Source organism: Erpetoichthys calabaricus, chromosome 10 (genome assembly GCF_900747795.2).
Source record: "Erpetoichthys calabaricus chromosome 10, fErpCal1.3, whole genome shotgun sequence".
Taxonomy (NCBI): domain Eukaryota; kingdom Metazoa; phylum Chordata; class Cladistia; order Polypteriformes; family Polypteridae; genus Erpetoichthys; species Erpetoichthys calabaricus.
In genome coordinates this window covers 152,344,107-152,363,534 of record NC_041403.2, presented here as the reverse complement: position 1 = coordinate 152,363,534, position 19,428 = coordinate 152,344,107, and the positions used below count along the sequence as shown (strand labels likewise).

The following is a 19,428-nucleotide window of genomic DNA, read 5'->3' as shown; positions in this document are numbered from 1 at the left end:
TGACTTGTTTTAAATGATGGCTCACTGCCTGGTCTCGCGTGACATTGTAAAAGCAATACCTGTCTTTTATTACTGGCCCCGGGTGTGGTTGAATTCTTTCTTGCAGGATGTATAACGCTGCTCGCGTTTGGTTGGGGTAGCTGCTGTCGCGCTGCCCTTCGATCTTTTTAAAGCCTGTACAGCCACTGTCGTTTTTGCTATCGCCCTGGGGCAATCTCTTGGCACCAAGTCTCATGTTTACGGTCCCCGCGAGACGCACCGTGGCGAGTCTCCTTGGTCTCGTGGGTCTTTAAAATGTCTTTCGATATTATCACGTATCGTAGCCTTGCATTTGCTTTCCATTCCAGGATTTTCTCTTATATATAGAGAGATAGGTTATGGTGGAAGAGGACACAAAGCAAAAATGAATCAAAATCAACCAAAATCAAAGCTAAACATAAAAGTAAGCAAAACACTTACTGAACTAAAAGAAAACAAGAGGCTGATTGCCACATAAGTTTGTCTTCTGTGTGTCTGTTGTCATTTGTGGACCAGCAATATTGGTGATCGGTTCTAATTTAATCAAAAACTGTCATTAAGAATAAACAACATGTGACTTAAACCTGAACAGCGAAAAGACGGGTTGTTCGCAGTAACCGGTCTAGTTGTTGCATTGGGTAAAATGGCACGATGGGAGATGCGCACATCACAGACTCATTGCGTACCACGATGAAGCCCCCCAGGGTGTATCACACACAAGTTTACCTTAGTCAGTGGTGGCTCCTGTCTGTAAAAGAGAGACTCTGCCAAGGTGGAAAGTGCATCTCAGAACCCCAAAACTAAATACAATGGTCAGAAAAGAGCAGATATGAGACCGAAAATCAAAATACAAAAATCGAAAATAACGTTTCTAAAAGTTCAAAACCCTCCGTAACAGTTTCAAAAATCCCTAAATCAAAAAAGAAACACGAGACAATGTGTTTGGATGATTGTTTTTTCCAATACTGGGGCAGTGATAATGCCACAAGGCGGAGAGGTGGCTCTGAGGCTAAGGATCTGGCACTGGTATCTGGACAACTGCTGTTTCAAATCTCGCTACTACAAAGGGGTCCTACTCCATTGGCCCTCTGAGCCAGGCCCTTAACCTGAAAATTGCTCCAGAGGCGCTGATCCTGTGCTCTGACCCCAAAACGGTCATGCAAAAAGACAGTTTCCCTTTGGGGATTAATACTGTATACAACATAGAACACCATCTTGTGGTGTCACATGTGGTACAACACTGGTCATGTGACAGCAACTGGCATGACTGCACCCATAAATCTTGACACAAAATAGTGGAAAACACAAAAAAAAAAATGAAACAAAGAAATACTGCAACATAAGGAAACCGAAGTGCCAAAACCTTTAGTTAGGGATCGGTCCACTGCTGAGTTTTTTGCTATAAATTAAAAGAAATGAAAAGTCATAAAACAATGGAAAGTCTGAAAGAGCGAATTTAAAAGGTTGTTTATTTAAGATCACATCCCTGCTAATCAAGCAAAACAAATCGCATCAAATCAGCAAGGATAAAACTCAACAAAGTGGAACCCGACGATGCTTCAAGTGTACTTGTGACCTCCTTGTGTCATAAGTTGCCTGACAACTGGAATTCACAAGTGGATCTCGGCGTACGACTCAAATTAGACATTACGTCAGAAGAGAAGCAATGGGTGAAATCGTACAGAGAACAGAGGAGGTCAGGAATGATCGCTGATCTTTTAAGTGTAAGGTATTACAGTCCATGTTGTAATCTATTGGAAACGGTATGAAAACCGAAATTATGAAAAGAACCAAGTTAAACAAGTTAGAAAACGTACTCCTGGCATGATATTCAGGTGTGTTCAGAGACTTACTTAAGTGATTTGACATTTGGAGCATTTTTTGTTTATTTCATTAATGACCACATTTTTCTTTATTAAATATTTTTGTAGCAGTGAGTATTATTCAAAAATTATAATAATGGTGGAATGCAAATATCAATTTCTATCAAATGCATTACAGTGAACCCTCGTTTATCACGGTTAATCCGTTCCAGACTCTACCGTGATAAATGAATTTTCGCGAAGTAGGATTCTCTATTTATAAATTGAATATTTTCGCAGTTAGAGTGTAGAAAACCTTTTTACGACCTTCTAAATACGTTTTTTAACATTATTAGAGCCCTCTAGACATGAAATAACACCCTTTAGTCACCATTACACTCGTATTACCCAATATATTAAACAAAATAAGAGAAAATAAGACATATTAGACGTTACAAATATCATATTATTACTAGGCTCACCCGCCTTTTATCCTCAATTTGTGTGCGCTCCATGTGTACATCAGGCATGTAAGTGTAGGGAATGAGAACATCAAAGTGCCCATTCATAACATCTCCTGAAAACCTAAGTTTTTTTATCACCTCGAGTGCCTGTCCAAAGTCGTACAATGTCAGCCTGAATCTGTACCGCTAAAGACGGTGTTTCATGCACTAAATAAGCTATAGATGAGAATAAGCAAGCACCATCTCCCCTAATATTTACTACGCGGTGAGGCATTTGTACTCCATCAACATTAATTATTTCCAGAGACATCATTTTGTCTATTTTTCCAGCGCATCGCGCACAAAAGCAAGGGAACAATGGGAGCACCAGAGCTCTGCTCACATCGCGTCACTTCGTACCGCAAGTTGCAAGTAGTAAGTCTGTGATAAGCGGAAAACCACTACGCTTTGCACTCACGGGACGGAAGGACAATCCCGACCGCTTTTATATAGTAGATTATTGTACTGTACATTTAATTACATACACACACAGTTCTTACACACAACCACTAACCTATGAAGGCACGAGCTCAGAAGGAGAGTCTTCTGGTGGTGCAGTATCTTCAGCAGGTGCGTCGTTGTCTTCTTCCGCTGAAGGAGTACTAGAAGTAGGCAGTGGGTATCTGGGTGTGCGGCTGAAGAACATCTTGATAGGCAGTTGCTGGCGCTGTCTTTTCATATGCATGAGGAGGCTTTTGTAGGGTATTGCCATCTTTGATCATATCCAAGAGTTTCACCTTCTCCTGGATAGTAAGCATCTTCCTCCGGCGCTTAGTTTTATTGTCAGAAGGCTTAGAAAAAGCAGCACGTTTAGGAGCCATCGTGGGGCTTAGATAAAAGTTCTCAGAAAGCGCATGCGTAGTGACGTAAGCGTGTATGAGAAAAAAATCGCGATAGAGGGAAGCCGCGAAAGTCGAACCGTGATATAGCGAGGGATCACTGTACAATTTCTGAGTGACACCAAACGTTTAAGTGTGAGTGCTGGTATCTGTAGATATATACAGTATATACATTTTCAGTCTTGAAGAGTTATATTAGCAGAGCCTTTTTCATTTTGATAAACCTAAGAGGCCTTAGTCATTGCAAACTGTTTTTCCTCTGTTGAGCACAAATCCTAAAGGGGCTAATCAACCAAGAACCCCTCAGGCTCACCCACTCTGGCTACAATGTAAGACGATGTAGTCTCAGATCTCAAAGTCCCCATCTAAGGTGGTTCCTAAATTAGGGCTGCTGTTGCCCCAAATCTGACTTATCCAAGCTAAGATCTGTTGTTGCCAGGACTGCTTATCCATTCTTTCACCTCATCACGTCTGGATTATTGTAATTCCATTTTTTACCTGTCTAAGTAAAGCTGGTTTGTCTCATCTTCAGACTGGTCAGACTGCAGCTGCCAGGCCTTTAGCACGTTCACACAAATGGATCCACATCTCCCCAATTTTAGTTGCTCAATGTTGGATCCCAGTGGAATGTAGGATCAAAATTCTACTACTGACATTCAGAGCTGTGCATGGTCAGGCTCCCTGATAAATCACGACCCTCCTTCAGCACTACACCACTACACAGTGAGATCTGCACACTAAGACCTTCTTTCAGTCGCTCACATCAAACTAAAGACCGTCCATTGCTCCAGGGCTACAAACAGTCCTCCATTGACACCGAGCTCAGCAGAGTCTACCGAATTGTTCAAGTGTGGTGGCTTTGCCATCTGTGGGTGACTTTTATATTGTCTTTGTATTTTATGTTGTTTTGATATTTCATTTTTTTCTGTGTTTTATTGTTCTGCACTTTTTGACTTTAGTCTTTGATATGCACTTTATAAGTACGTTTTTACTTTCTTTCTTAGCTCTGAGGGTGCTGTCTTTTCCGTATGGTCCCTCTTGTGCTTTTTCATTTCCTTATTTCCCCACCTTATGCCCTCAGCTGCTTTTGATACCCCCACTCCTTGTACTTGAAGTTAATTTGTAGTCCTTTGCTTGACGTCTGTATGGACTTTGCACATTCTCCTTTGTCGACAGCACCACTACTTTCCTTCCACATGCTAAATCTGTGCAGGTTAGGTGGATCAATTCAGCAAACTGGGCCAGATTCAATGGACTGGCGCGCCGTTCAGGGAGTTTCTGCAGAGATGGGCTCAAGACCCTGTAATGGATTAAGCCGGTCCAGCTTTGGAGGGCTGGATGGTTTTATTTTTCAAGAGTTCCTAGATGTTCTTAGAGTTCTTTTGGTTTAGCTCAGTAACGTTCAATTCCATCTCATCCTTCACAGCCAGAGAACATCCTCTGTGTGAACCGGACGGGTCATCAAGTGAAGATTATTGACTTTGGACTGGCCAGGAGGTAATGACCAAAAATGGCTAATTCAGCCTTTAAGGTTTGATTTCCAGCTTTACAATTTGGTATACTCTCAACAGGTTGAAGTATAATGTCGTTTATTAACAGTAATAATTATGTGATGGACAGCTTCCTGTCCAGATCTGTTTCAGACATTGTGTCCCATTTTACCCAGATAGGTGCTGGCCCTGGGTGATGCTGAACTGGATTAAGTGGGTCTGAGTTTGTTATAATTATAATAACAATGATAATATTAAGTAAAGGGAAGGGGTTGCTATCCATAAATACTTTAGGCAAAGCTAACAACAGGGAAATCTGCTTAAACCTCAAGCAGGAATATTCCAAGAGGGTGAAGAAGATCTTGGCTGCTAAATTCAACTATGATATTCAAATATGATAAATTCAAATATGATCAAACCGTAAAAACATACGCAATCTCCATTCTGACCTGCAGTTTTGCAATAGTCAACTGGAAGTCACCTGAAATTCAATCGTGCGACACAAGACACAGGGCTGTCTTACCAGGACCCCCTGAGTAGTGCGCTGGGGCCCCTGTTTCCAAAGCAAAACAGAAACATACATAGGCATCACAAACATCGTGGGACCCTATGCTCCTGGGGCTCCTGGCCAGTGCCCACTGTTCCCATATGATAAGACGACCCTGAAAGAACCTGCTCATTGCCATCCAACCAAAGATGAGTTAGAGAGGTTATATCTACGAGGGGTGTTCAATAATTCATCTACCTGAGTATGAAAGAAAGTAGCAAGTGTGTTGAAACAAGTCTAGGCATTTTTGACACACCTCAAGGTTACTCATGCACAGTTTTGGCTCAGTGCGAGTCTAACATTCGAAGAGACAGGAGATCAGGAGAGTCCTTGTGTAAATCAAGTAAGCTTCTTCACAACAATGTGCCAGTTCACATGTCACTTTAATCACAGGCTGCCATCTGAGAATGTGGGTTCCAGCTGCTGAACCATCCACCCTGCTGTCCTTAGATTACTTCCTGTTCCGTGTTTTGAAGAAATCTCTCGGTGGACAGTGGTTTTCAAGCAATGAAGACGTCAAGGCAGCTGTGACGTCCTGTTTGAAGGTCAAAGAGAAGATATTTTTTTCAAAGAGGTTAAAGTCATTGCAGGAAAAGTGGACAAAGTGTATGGAGCTATCAGGGGACTATACTGAAAAATACAGCAAACATTTGTAGAAAACTCTTTTCTTTCCCTACTGAGGTAGATAAATTATTGAATGTCCCTCGGACCAACAGAGAAGGAGAGGAGAGGACTAATGGACATCAAGTCACTCAATCATTAAGCATGCTCTGTGTCCTAAAAGAAGAGAGCATGAGGTTGTCAGTGCGATCAGAATACGTGACTTGACAGAATCTACAAATTCCATCCAGAAAGACTGTCAAGCATTCTCCTCAAACCTTAATCTGCATAGCAAACATTTAACCAAGGAGACGGCTTGGAAACGTATGAAGAATCACAAAATCATCTGCATGACCATAACTGGAAGAGGAGACCAATGCACAGGCAGTTTCGAGATGATGTTGGAAAGGCACAAGTTGATAGTCAGTGGTCAACTTAGCTGGATGAAATGGCAGTCCATCCCACCATCATCTGAAGCCAGCAGTTTTGCCATTGAAGATCAGACAGTGAACATCAAGTATAATATGAATCACTTCCTCAGACAACCAGTGTGAAGATAGTTTACATCATCTACATAAAAAAAATGTGATGAGTCTGTCCATCACAATGTCCAGTGACACACTGGACAAAACTTCTTATCTATGACGTCACGATAAATTGGTAAAATACATCCACTGGACCCTAGAGAAGGACAACAACTTCCAAGTTCCAAGGCAGTGGTTTTTGAAGGAGCGTAAACTTGTGGAAGATTCTTCATCCAAGATACTCTGGAAGCTCCCTGTGCAAACCAATGTCACTGTTAATGCCAACCAGCCAGACATCATCTACCAATAATACATATTTAGATATCTCGTTACCGTCGGACTATAACATTGTTCCAACAGAAGAGCATAAATATCGCACACTAAATCTGTCAAGTGATATGCCGAAAAGCTCTTGCATAACGTGAACATCTCTATTCTGTAAAACTAAGCAGCAATATGAAGGACATCTGCTGTTAGCAAAGTCCTTGGCTTGGTTAGCAGACGACATTCTTGGAGCTGGCAGCGACCAGACACCTCTAACCCTGACTTAAATCCTGAAATGTACTCCTGCATGAGACCATCTGCTATGCTTTCTCTCAAGAGGTTTCTAGTTTTAATATCAGCAGAAAAGTAGTGAAATCTAAAGAACTGCAAATCATAATAATAATAACAAGGTGGACTCTGCTCCCTACATCCCTGGAGTAAATAATAGGGCTTGGCGATGGAATGAAAGACGAGAAAGAACACCAAGAAGAAGAAGAAGAAGACCTGGCTTTCCACATTGGCTAGGCCGAGTGGCTTAGAGGCTAAAAGAGTGGTCCTGCAAAGCCCACCGTGACAGGCTGGCTCCAAGCAACTTGCTGCCCCCTTATTTATACAGATGACTGCTGTAAATCTGCTATAATATCATTATATAATAAAAGCAACATCCATAAAGACCGTAGGAGTTCTTCCCTACATGTGCTCTTCTTTTCTGCTCGTTGTGAATGAACTGCAGAACTTTACTCAAAATCGTTGTCAGTTGTCACACATTTCAAACGTTGCCCTTACTTTTTTTTTTTTTAATTTTAATTACAGATACAAACCCAGGGAGAAATTGAGGGTCTCTTTTGGTACCCCGGAGTTCCTGGCCCCTGAGATTGTCAACTTTGATTTTGTCTCCTTCCCAACTGACTTGTGGACCCTTGGAGTTATTTCATACATGCTGTGAGTCATGCAAGGCCTCGGTGCCACAGAGAATTCCATGCCAGGCACTTTATTAATGGTAGAGTTGACAAGTAGAGTAAAGGGAGGCGTGATGGAGATCGAAGGTGCGGCCCTGTGATTTAGGGTGGACACAGGGAAGTACAGCCATTCAGACAATTATATATTATATAGTGCCTTTTATAGTCAGGGCTATCTCAAGCAGTCAGTCAGTCTTTCATAAAATCAGGTACCTTTAATAGTGAGGGCTCCCTCATAGAAGTAATGCCTCCTTAATATTGTAGCTATTGTAGAGAACATGACCTCAGTCTTCAGTCAGTTAATTGATTTATTATTCAGTCAGTCTGTCAATCTATTAAATAGCGTATGTGTGGCGGGAAGCTCAGAGGCTCAATAAATTGGTCACTTGGGTAATGACTTTTATAACACTGATTATCGGAAGGTATCCGTTGTGTATACGAGGTCAAAGGGTCCTTACTGTCACGTGCAGAGTGCCGTGAAATTCTCACCGGCAGAAGTTGATGAGCGTGCAGCCCGTCCTCGCTCTCTGGCATCCTGATTAGTGAGTATCACCACCTCACCTTGACGTTAGAAGTATTTATTTATTTTGTTTTTAGATTTTTATTGAATCTTAATTAGAAATGGATAGCATTCCATACAGTCAAATCAAATTTAATTTAAATCAAAGCAAAATTCGACCGCCACCCAAGAGAAAGAGGCAGGAGCCAGCAATCGTAGCCACTCTATAAAAGGAGCAAGAAAAGAAGGGTATGCTTTAACCCGAAATGGAAGCTTATTCTAAAATGTTATTCATTAGATCCTGCCATATTTCAAAAAAGTTTTGAACAGATCCTCTAAGTGAGAATTTGATTTTTTTTTCCAATTTCAAGTAGTATGAAACATCGGTTACCCACTGACTTAAGAGTGGTGGGATTCTTTCAGTTGAGTGATACAAGTCTACGTGCTGATAGTGAGGTAAAGGAAATTACAGTTTGTTTGTCCTTCTCCACTTTAAAGCCGTCTGGGAGTCCACCAAACACAACTGTTAATGGCTCAGGAGGGATTGTGACACCAAGGCTGTCTGATAGGCATGCAAAGATTTTTATCCAAAATGTTGCTAATTTGATGTTCCAAATATAATTAGACAAGCACTCAAGCCACCTTAAAAAACCTCACAGTGTGGTGCTGAGGTGTCACCCGCTGTACTCGGGTCTCAATCCAGGTGGTCTGTCGTGTGGTGGGAGCGGCAATGCGTTATCGGCGCATTCTCCCAACCTCTCTCTCATCCTATAAGTGACAGCACCAGCTGAATTAATCGACTTTAAAGTGTTTTTAAATGAGCATTGCCAACCAATCATTCATCTTAAAAATTGTGTCGTTTATAGTGGGCACAATCTCAGTTTTTGTGCAGTGTTCTCAATGGTGAGCACCATCTCAATCAATCAATCAATCAATCGGTCAAATGTTCCGATTGCTTTCTTCAGTCTTTCACAGCGAGCACTGCCTCACTCCATCTTTTATATGGTAACATTTGGCAATTTGACAATCAAGCCGTCTTTTACGCAGCATCTTTCACTGTGAAGACGGTCTCAGTCAATATTTTACATATTGTCTTTTATCGTGAGCACAGTCTCAGTCGGTTTATATATACGAGTGCTTGAGTAGTGTCTCGATCAATCAATCAATCTTTTATAAGTTGTGTTTCCAAGTGAACACTACCTCAGTCTTCTGTATCATGTGTTTAATACTGAGGAGCATATCAATCAATCAAAATTATAGATAGTATCTTTTATAAAGAGCACTATCACGATTTATCAATATATCCTTCATATAGCATCTTTCAAAGTGATCACAGTCTCAATCACTATTTTATTTATTGTCTTTTATAATGAGTACAGCCTTGGTCAATTTATCTATATAGTGTTTTTCATACCGCCCTGCGGTGGGCTGGCACCCTGCCCGGGGTTTGTTTCCTGCCTTGTGCCCTGTGTTGGCTGGAATTGGCTCCAGCAGACCCCTGTGACCCTGTAGTTAAGATGTAGCAGGTTGGATAATAAAAGGATGGATGGATGTTTTAAATACTGAGCACTATATCAGTCAATCAATCACTCTGTTATATATGATTGTGTTTTAAAGTGAACACTACCTCAGTCTGGCGCCCTCTCCAGGGTTTGTGTCTTGCGCCCGATAGATAGATAGATAGATAGATAGATAGATAGATAGATAGATAGATAGATAGATAGATAGATAGATAGATAGATAGATAGATAGATAGATAGATAGATAGATAGATACTTTATTAATCCCAAGGGGAAATTCACATACTCCAGCAGCAGCATACTGATACAAAAAACAATATTAAATTAAAGAGTAATAAAAATGCAGGTAAAAACAGACAATAACTTTGAATAATGTTAACGTTTACCACCCTGGGTGGAATTGAAGAGTCGCATAGTTTGGGGGAGGAACGATCTCCTCAGTCTGTCAGTGGAGCAGGACGGTGACAGCAGGCTGTCGCTGAAGCTGCTCCTCTGTCTGGAGATGATCCTGTTCAGTGGATGCAGTGGATTCTCCATGATTGACAAGAGTCTGCTCAGCGCCCGACGCTCTGCCACAGATGTCAAACTGTCCAGCTCCGTGCCTACAATAGAGCCTGCCTTCCTCACCAGTTTGTCCAGGCGTGAGGCGTCCTTCTTGTTAATGCTGCCTTCCCAGCACACCACCGTGTAGAAGAGGGTGCTCACCACAACTGTTTGATAGAAAATCTGCAGCATCTTATTGCAGATGTTGAAGGATGCCAGCCTTCTAAGGAAGTATAGTCGGCTCTGTCCTTTCTTACACAGAGCATCAGTGTTGGCAGTCCAGTCCAATTTATCATCCAGCTGCACTCCCAGGTATTTATAGGTCTGCACCCTCTGCACACAGTCACCTCTGACGATCACGGGGTCCATGAAGGGCCTGGGCCTCCTAAAATCCACCACCAGCTCCTTGGTTTTGCTGGTGTTCAGTTGTAGGTGGTTTGAGTTGCACCATTTAACAAAGTCCTTGATTAGGTCCCTATACTCCTCCTCCTGCCTACTCCTGATGCAGCCCACGATAGCAGTGTCGTCAGCGAACTTTTGCACGTGGCAGGACTCCGAGTTGTATTGGAAGTCGATGTATATAGGCTGAACAGGACCGGAGAAAGTACAGTCCCCTGTGGCGCTCCTGTGTTGCTGACCATGCTATCTGGGATGGTCTCCAGCCTCCCACGACCCTGCTCTGGATCAAGTGGGTTAGAAAATGACAATCAGTTATAAAGTGCGCTATCACCTTTAATCAGTATATCTTTTATATAGCATCTCAGATAGTGAACACAGTCTCAATCAGTATTTTATAGATTATCTTCTCTAATGAGTATAATCTCACTCGGTTTGTTTTCAATACTGCTGAGACAGATGACAGGTGAAGCCCATGTCCTTGGTGTCCCACTTTAAACTTCTCACCGACCCTCACAATTTCTTTTCTCAGGTTAAGTGGCCTCTCGCCATTTCTCGGTGACAATGACAGCCAGACCCTCAGCAACGTACTGTCAGTCAACTGGTATTTTGACGAAGAGGCCTTTGAACATGTCTCTGAAGAGGCCAAAGACTTCATCTCCAACCTGCTGATCAAGGAGAAAAGGTGAGCAGCAAGTAAAACCCGTATGGCCACTTATCTGAAAGGAGTTCCAATCCGTGTGCTCAACGTAACTAAGGAATGAGAGAGGGAGAGGGAGAGGCTCGGCTGTGTAAAGGATGCGAAACTCGTTCAGAGACACAAAGTGATGTCTTCCATTGTCCCAACTCACCTGTCTACATGATGATAATTTGTGGCACTGTGGTGGCATGGTGGTCTTGAGTGTGCAGTAATCGAGGTTCTAATCCTAGCCTTGTCACTGACCGTGTGCTGTCTGCACGGTTTTCTACAGACCTACGGGTTTTAGCTAATTGACCTGGTGAGGCCTTTCATCCAAAGTTGGATACGTAGGCACAGGCTCTGGCTCCAGCTCCACACCTTACAATGGAAAGAAAAAACGTGTGAACCCTTTGGAATGACCGGGTTTTCTGCCATAGTTGGTCATAAAATGTGAAGTGATCTTCATCTCAGTCACAAGTATAGACAAATATAACACACAGACAGTCATAATCTTCCATGTCTTTATTGAACACACCCATCAAACAGTCACAGTGTGCTATGGACAAAGTTAGAGAACCCTTGGATATAATAACCAGGTTTGGGACAGCCTCCCATATATTGTCCACTAGCACTGTGATAGAGCACTGATGTGCATGGTTCGAGGTCCAAAATGAACTGATCTGGTTTGAGAAATATGGCAGCTTTGCAGGCCAAAATCGGAAGTGATGTCATCTATAGCTGAAACCAGAAGTGACATCATCTCTTGGCACCTGAACCGGAAGTGACATCATTAGTGTTGAATCAGATAGGTTTTCCTGTATTTGGCCTGCAGAGACAACAGAAGAAGGTTTAGCGCACCAGCCACCCACTGGCCTGGTGGGTAATTACCTTCACTTGGTCCATTCAGCTTCCTCCTAATCGCGCTTGTGTGACACCTGTTAAACCTCCTTTAGCTGCAAAAACCTCAAAGAAGTACTACCAGTAGCACCGACTCAGACCATCACAACATTCAGGAGGGATTTTACACAATTGGGCCATGTTCTTAGGATGTCTGGTGCAAGCAGCTCTCTTGAGGTCATTCGGCAGCATCTCCATTGGGCCACTCCAAAAGGTGGGTTGATGCCATTCTGTAATAGATTTACTTTGAGTTTTAGGTTCCATGTTTTAAAATGTATCCAGCAGGGGGCGCACACTCCCTGGGAAGAGTTTCATTAGAGACTGTAGCCTATATTAATCCATTCATACATAGACAGTGGGGGAAATAAGTATTTGATCCCCTGCTGAATTTATAAGTTTGCTCACTTACCAAGAAATGATCAGCCTCTAATTTTTATAGTAGCTTCATTTTAATGGAGAGGGAGACAGAATATCAACCAAAAATCCAGAACAAGCACATTACATAAAAGTTCTAAATTGATTTGCAATTCATTGAGAGAAATAAGTATTCGATCCCTACAAACCAGCCAGAATTCTGGCTCCCGCTTATTGGCTGTGTGTCTGATTACAATCAATCAATCAATCAATCAATCAATCAATCAATCACAGATACTCCTGATCTCAACTCGTTACGTGTATAAAACACACCTTTCCACAAAATCAATTTCTTTCAAGTGTCAAGATACAAGATACAAAGAAAGGATTTTATTTCTCACCAAAACCCTTTCTAGCTAACACATCCAAAATCACAATTGTTAAGATTCTTCTGTTCTCCTGGTGAGTGTTGCCCGCTGCATCCCGACTCTGTCTCTGCTGACCCAGGACATCTTCTGGTGTCACTTCACTAGTCATCCAGTGCACTTCTGGGTTGTGTAGAAATCCCTCCCCTGGTAGTACCCTCTGGCAGCACCCAAGGACCTCAAAAGTCCTGCAGTTCCCATGCCACCCTATGGGTGTTCTAAGTGTGATCAGCCCAGAGAAACACTGCCATCTTTTGTGCGGGGGAATGAACTTCTCCTGTCATTTACCATCCCCAGGTCCATCCAATATTCTTCATACTCAACCAAACAAAGACTGCAGGATGTCCCAGCCAGGTTGTGTCACGACTCCCATTGTCCCCCTATTGTGGCATTTTGACTAGGCAAGAAATCACCCTCCGTCCCAGCCAGGAAGCCCATTTGTCGTCCTTGGCACCTACAATGGATATGCACTCCGTAGTGACAAGTTCAGAGTGCCTGCGCACCAGTTGGAATATAAAGAAAAATTAACTTGGACATACACATGTAAAAAATAATCTTTTATCAGTTAGATCCTCAAATAAATAAAAGTAAGTAAAAGGCAGTGACTACGTATTTTAAGCTACGTGCTTAAAAAAACAACAGATGCAACTCCTTGTAGTTCATAACAATCAACCTGTCAGTCTCAGCCTTCCTTGTAATCGTCCGCTGATCCTGGTATGAAAAAATACAGAAATAACGCAACAATAAAATCTCGTGAAGTCTTCCTGCTTTCCCACTAAGTAGCTAATTTTGCTCTTAATTACTAAATAAATGATCGTGCTGCGCAGTGTTCTGAGGCTCTAATCAGCATCCATTTAAGAAATGAACGCTTTCATTCATTCTTTGGGCCTGGTGCTTCAGTGGTGGCCCTTGGAAATGAATGGAAAAGCCGAGCAGCAGTGGTCCACTTAACTCACTCTTGTCTAAAAGCACATAAAAAGCATTTCTGCTTGTTTCTGTTTGATTGCTGGCCAAGTCAGGGGGGCTTGTTGACTTGGCGATTGATGTGTGACGGCTTTCTGTAATTTTCAAAATTGCACACAGGCTGTACTTGTGTTTTTAAAGTGACCTATACTTTTTCAGGAAATTTTGTTTAGTGAAAATAGAATGTACAAAGTCACATGAAAAAGTAGCCCTGAGCATGGTGGGAAGACCGACACTGGTTTGAGCAGCAGCAGCAGACGCAGTCAAGTGAAGGTAGCAGAAAGCCCCTGTACACATTTTGTGAGTTCGGTTAGATTGTGTGCTTGCCGGAGAGAAGGATGTTGCGCGTTCATCGGAACAGCGTAGTTTGATTCTGGAGCTGAATGCTTGTTTGAAGAGTTTGTGGAGCAAATTCCCATTACGAGTGCTCCATATGCTGTTTTATTGTGAGACGAGTGGAATGCAGCAAGTCGACTCTGTGACAGTTAGCTCCATGCTCCAGACTGCTTGAACCCAGAACTGTCAAGAGTAGTAAACCGAGATGAGCTGGGAAGATAAAGACACGCACACAGTCAGCAAGTGGTAGGTGCCAGTGCTTTTATTTACAAAAAACCTGCACAAAAAATGATGAGCATCAATAAATAAATCTGCTATAAATAAATCTGCTTGGCTCACTTCACTCGCACACCCCCAAGTTTGGTTAACTGGATATACAATTTAAAGAGATTGTTATTTTCATGGGAATACTTTAGTAAAAACAATATTTGGAATTAACTTTTGTTCAAGATCGCATTGAATTTTGATTCCATGTTTGGACTTACATTGTGACAACGCAACGTATAACTGCCTGTGAGTGAATATCGTTTCTTTCTCTCGAATAAATAAAATCACTTTCTCGAATGTTTGACCATGCTCTTTCTTCTTCGCTTAGTCGTTGACGTGTCATCTAGAACATCCATCCATTTTCCAACCCGCTGATTCCGAACACAGGGTCACGGGGGTCTGCTGGAGCCAATCCCAGCCAACACAGGGCACGGAACCAATCCCGGGCAGGGTGCCAACCCACCGCAGGACACACACAAACACACCCACACACCAAGCACACACTAGGGCCAATTTAGAATCACCAATCCACCTAACCTGCATGTCTTTGGACTGTGGGAGGAAACCGGAGTGCCCGGAGGAAACCCACGCAGACACGGGGAGAACATGCAAACTCAACGCAGGGTGGACCCGGGAAGTGAATCCGGGTCTCCTAACTGCGAGGCAGCAGCGCTACCACTGCGCCACCGTGCCGCCCCATCTAGAACATATAAAATTATTATCCTGATAAAATTTAAAAGAGCTGAGAGCGCAGGAATGTGTCTGCCAAAAACATTCACACGACTGAGGTTAGGTGTCCGTGGTCTTGTTTGCAAATTGTTGTAAGTAGAGCGTGACTTGAAAGAATCTCATGTTAAATCTCATGTTTGTGAGCGTGCAAAGAAAGCTGGCTGTGTTTCTGGGGTCCCTGAGACCAAATAAATAAATCCTCATTTTAGATACAGTGAGAATATTAGGAGACTCATCTTGACTGCTACATACATATCATGCTGGAAGAAAAGGGAGTGCTGTGCAAACTAATATAAAAAAAGATATAAATATAATGTGCCAAAATCATAAGCAAATGGGAATTAATTTTAAAAATTACAGGAAGATAACCTCAAATTGATAGAGCTCTGCTTTGTTACTAAAATCACAAGTGCGCACCACTTCCAGAGATTCCTTTGTGAACTGTACGGTTCACTCTACAGTTGACCAGAACACAAAACACAAACACAGGAACCCAAAGTATTAAATGAAATGGGTCTTACTACACATACGCAACAGGGAATGACAAAATAAAACAAAAGAGTGAAACAACAAAGCCCTACTGTACACCCGCAGGGCCTGGCCAAACAACAATGGCCCCCGACTACGCCATCACCAGAGCTCTCCCTGCTCATCCTCTCAATATGTCTCCTAAAACTGTGACTTTCCTTCCTCTTCCATCATGTCAGGGGATGCTTTTCCACAAGATGCCTCTGAATTCAAAGTTTCCTGGACCAAAGGGAAGGATGGATTTTGTAACCTTGGGGGACATTTCTGGTTCAAAAAGACTTGTTTTTTTATTTGATTCTTGTAGTTTACAAAAGCAGACATCTTCTTTTACAAATCCTTCCCTTATGTTTCTTCCTCTTCTTTGACCTGCACTCCCACAGGTGAGCTTTGTCCTCCACATCTTTATCTGGGTGAGGTGGAGATCTCCTTTTTAAGCTGAACCTGGGAGTACTTTTGTCATGTCTGCGCCGTAGCCATGAAGTACTTGTAATGGTACGAGACTATAAATCTGATATCTGTGATGCTACTACTTATGGAGCTTTAATTCTCCACAATCAATTTTCGATTAGACTGCTATTCTTGGTTATATCATTTGTTGTTTTGCTTCCCCCACAAACCATGCCACATCATTAAACAGGTGTGATCTAAGCTTGAGACATACACTCACCTCACCGGCCACTTTATTAAGTACACCTGTTCAACTGCTTCCTAACGCAAATATCTAATCAGCCAATCACATGACAGCAACTCAACAAATTTTGGCCTATAGACATTGTCAAGATGATCAGCTGATGTTCAAACCAAGCATCAGAATGGAGAAGAAAGGGGACTGAAGTGACTTTGAACACAGCATGGTTGTTGGTGCCAGTTGGGCGGTCCAAGTATTTCACAAACTGCTGATCTACTGGGATTTTCATGCACAGCCATCTCCAAGGATTAAAGAGAATGGTCCAAGAAAGGGAAAATATCCTGTAAGTGGCAGATCTCTGGGCGAAAATGCCTTGTTGTTTCCAGAGGTCAGAGGACAATGGCCATACTGGTTCAATCTGATAGAAAGACAACAGTAACTCAAATAACCACTCGTTACAACTGAGGAGCGCAGAAGAGCATCTCTGAATACACAACATATGAAGCCTTGAAGCAGATGGGCTACAGGAGCAGGAGACCACAGCGGGTGACACTCCTGTCAGCTAAGAGCAGGCAACTGAGGCTACAATTCGCATGACTCACCAAAATTGGACAATAGAAGATTGGAAAAAATGCTGCCTGTTCTGATGAATTTCAATTTCTGCTGCGTCATTTAGATGGTAGGGTCAGAATTTGGCATCAACACCATGAAAGCAGGGATCCATCCTGTTTTGTATCAATGACTCAGGCTGGTGGTGGTGGTGTAATGGTGTGGAGGATATTTTCTTAGCAAATTTTGGGCCCCTTAGTACCAACTGAGCATCATTTAAAAGCCACAGCCTACCTGAATATTTCTTCTCACCATGTCCATCCCTTTTTGACCACAGTATACTCATCTTCTGATGGCTACTTCAAACAGGATAACGTCCCATGTCACAAAGCCCAGATCATCTCAAACTGGTTTATTGAACATGACAGTGAGTTCACTGTACTCAAATGGTCTCACAGTCACCAGATCTCAATCCAATAGAGCACCTTCAGGATGTGGTGGAACTGGAGATTTGCTTCATGGATGTGCAGCTGACAAATCTGCAGCAACTGTGTGATGCTATCATGTCAATACGGAACAAAATCCCTGAAGAATGTTTCCCGCACTTTGCTGAATCTATGCCATGAGGAATTACGGCAGTTCTAAAGGCAAAAGGGGGTCCAACCCGGTACTGGCAAGTTGTACCTAATAAAGTGGCCGGTGAGCGTATATTAAGTGATTATATATAACAGCAACGAAAGAAAACATGCAGAGTTAATCAAGAAGTAACACTCATCCCGCTACTTACTGTATATTTTTCAGTCTCAGTACCAGCTACTGTTTAAAATCCTTTAGAAAATTTTAAGCCTAACTCACAAATGGATCCCAAAGGCACGTTATGGCTGTCCGGCTTGTTCCTACTCCAGGGTATATACAGTGCATCCGGAAAGTATTCACAGCGCATCACTTTTTCCACATTTTGTTATGTTACAGCCTTATTCCAAAATGGATTACATTTTTTTTTTCCTCAGAATTCTACACACAACACCCCATAATGACAACGTGAAAAAAGTTTACTTGAGGTTTTTGCAAATTTATTAAAAATAAAAAAACTGAGAAATCCCATGTACATAAGTATTCACAGCCTTTGCTCAATACTTTGTCGATGCCCCTTTGGCAGCAATTACAGCCTCAAGTCTTTTTGAATATGATGCCACAAGCTTGGCACACCTATCCTTGGCCAGTTTCACCCATTCCTCTTTGCAGCACCTCTCAAGCTCCATCAGGTTGGATGGGAAGCGTCGGTGCACAGCCATTTTAAGATCTCTCCAGAGATGTTCAATCGGATTCAAGTCTGGGCTCTGGCTGGGCCACTCAAGGACATTCACAGAGTTGTCCTCAAGCCACTCCTTTGATATCTTGGCTGTGTGCTTAGGGTCGTTGTCCTGCTGAAAGATGAACCGTCGCCCCAGTCTGAGGTCAAGAGCGCTCTGGAGCAGGTTTTCATCCAGGATGTCTCTGTACATTGCAGCAGTCATCTTTCCCTTTATCCTGACTAGTCTCCCAGTTCCTGCCGCTGAAAAACATCCCCACAGCATGATGCTGCCACCACCATGCTTCACTGTAGGGATGGTATTGGCCTGGTGATGAGCGGTGCCTGGTTTTCTGATGCCTGGCATTCACACCAAAGAGTTCAATCTTTGTCTCATCAGACCAGAGAATTTTCTTTCTCATGGTCTGAGAGTCCTTCAGGTGCCTTTTGGCAAACTCCAGGTGGGCTGCCATGTGCCTTTTACTAAGGAGTGGCTTCCGTCTGGCCACTCTGCCATACAGGCCTGATTGGTGGATTGCTGCAGAGATGGTTGTCCTTCTGGAATTTTCTCCTCTCTCCACAGAGGACCTCTGGAGCTCTGACAGAGTGACCATCGGGTTCTTAGTCACCTTCCTGACTAAGGCCCTTCTCCCCCGATTGCTCAGTTTAGATGGCTGGCCAGCTCTAGGAAGAGTCCTGGTGGTTTCGAACTTCTTCCACTTACAGATGATGGAGGCCACTGTGCTCATTGGGACCTTCAAAGCAGCAGAAATTTTTCTGTAACCTTCCCCAGATTTGTGCCTCAAGACAATCCTGTCTCGGAGGTCTACAGACAATTCCTTTGACTTCATGCTTGGTTTGTGCTCTGACATGAACTGTCAACTGTGGGACCTTATATAGACAGGTGTGTGCCTTTCCAAATCATGTCCAATCAACTGAATTTACAACAGGTGGACTCCAATGAAGCTGCAGAAACATCTCAAGGATGATCAGGGGAAACAGGATGCACCTGAGCTCAAGTTTGGGCTTCATGGCAAAGGCTGTGAATACTTATGTACATGTGCTTTCTAAATTTTTTTATTTTTAATAAATTTGTAAAAATCTCAAGTAAACTTTTTTCACGTTGTCATTATGGGGTGTTGTGTGTAGAATTCTGAGGAAAAAATATGAATTTAATCCATTTTGGAATAAGGCTGTAACATAACAAAATGTGGAAAAAGTGATGTGCTGTGAATACTTTCCGGATGCAATGTATGTTCAGTCGTTCTTGTTTTCTCT

The 19,428-nt window shown here is 42.6% G+C and overlaps 1 protein-coding gene across 1 annotated transcript in view; it reads left to right on the top strand.

Moving 5' to 3' along the window:
• The window catches only part of LOC114658459 (myosin light chain kinase 2, skeletal/cardiac muscle-like), an 88,082-nt gene that overhangs the window by 47,439 nt on the left and 21,215 nt on the right, over window positions 1–19,428 (top strand). The window contains exons 9-11 of the mRNA XM_051932556.1: window positions 4,589–4,659; window positions 7,401–7,529; window positions 11,037–11,189. Of these exons, the coding sequence (XP_051788516.1) occupies window positions 4,589–4,659; window positions 7,401–7,529; window positions 11,037–11,189 (353 nt within the window). The remainder of the gene's footprint in view (window positions 1–4,588; window positions 4,660–7,400; window positions 7,530–11,036; window positions 11,190–19,428) is intronic.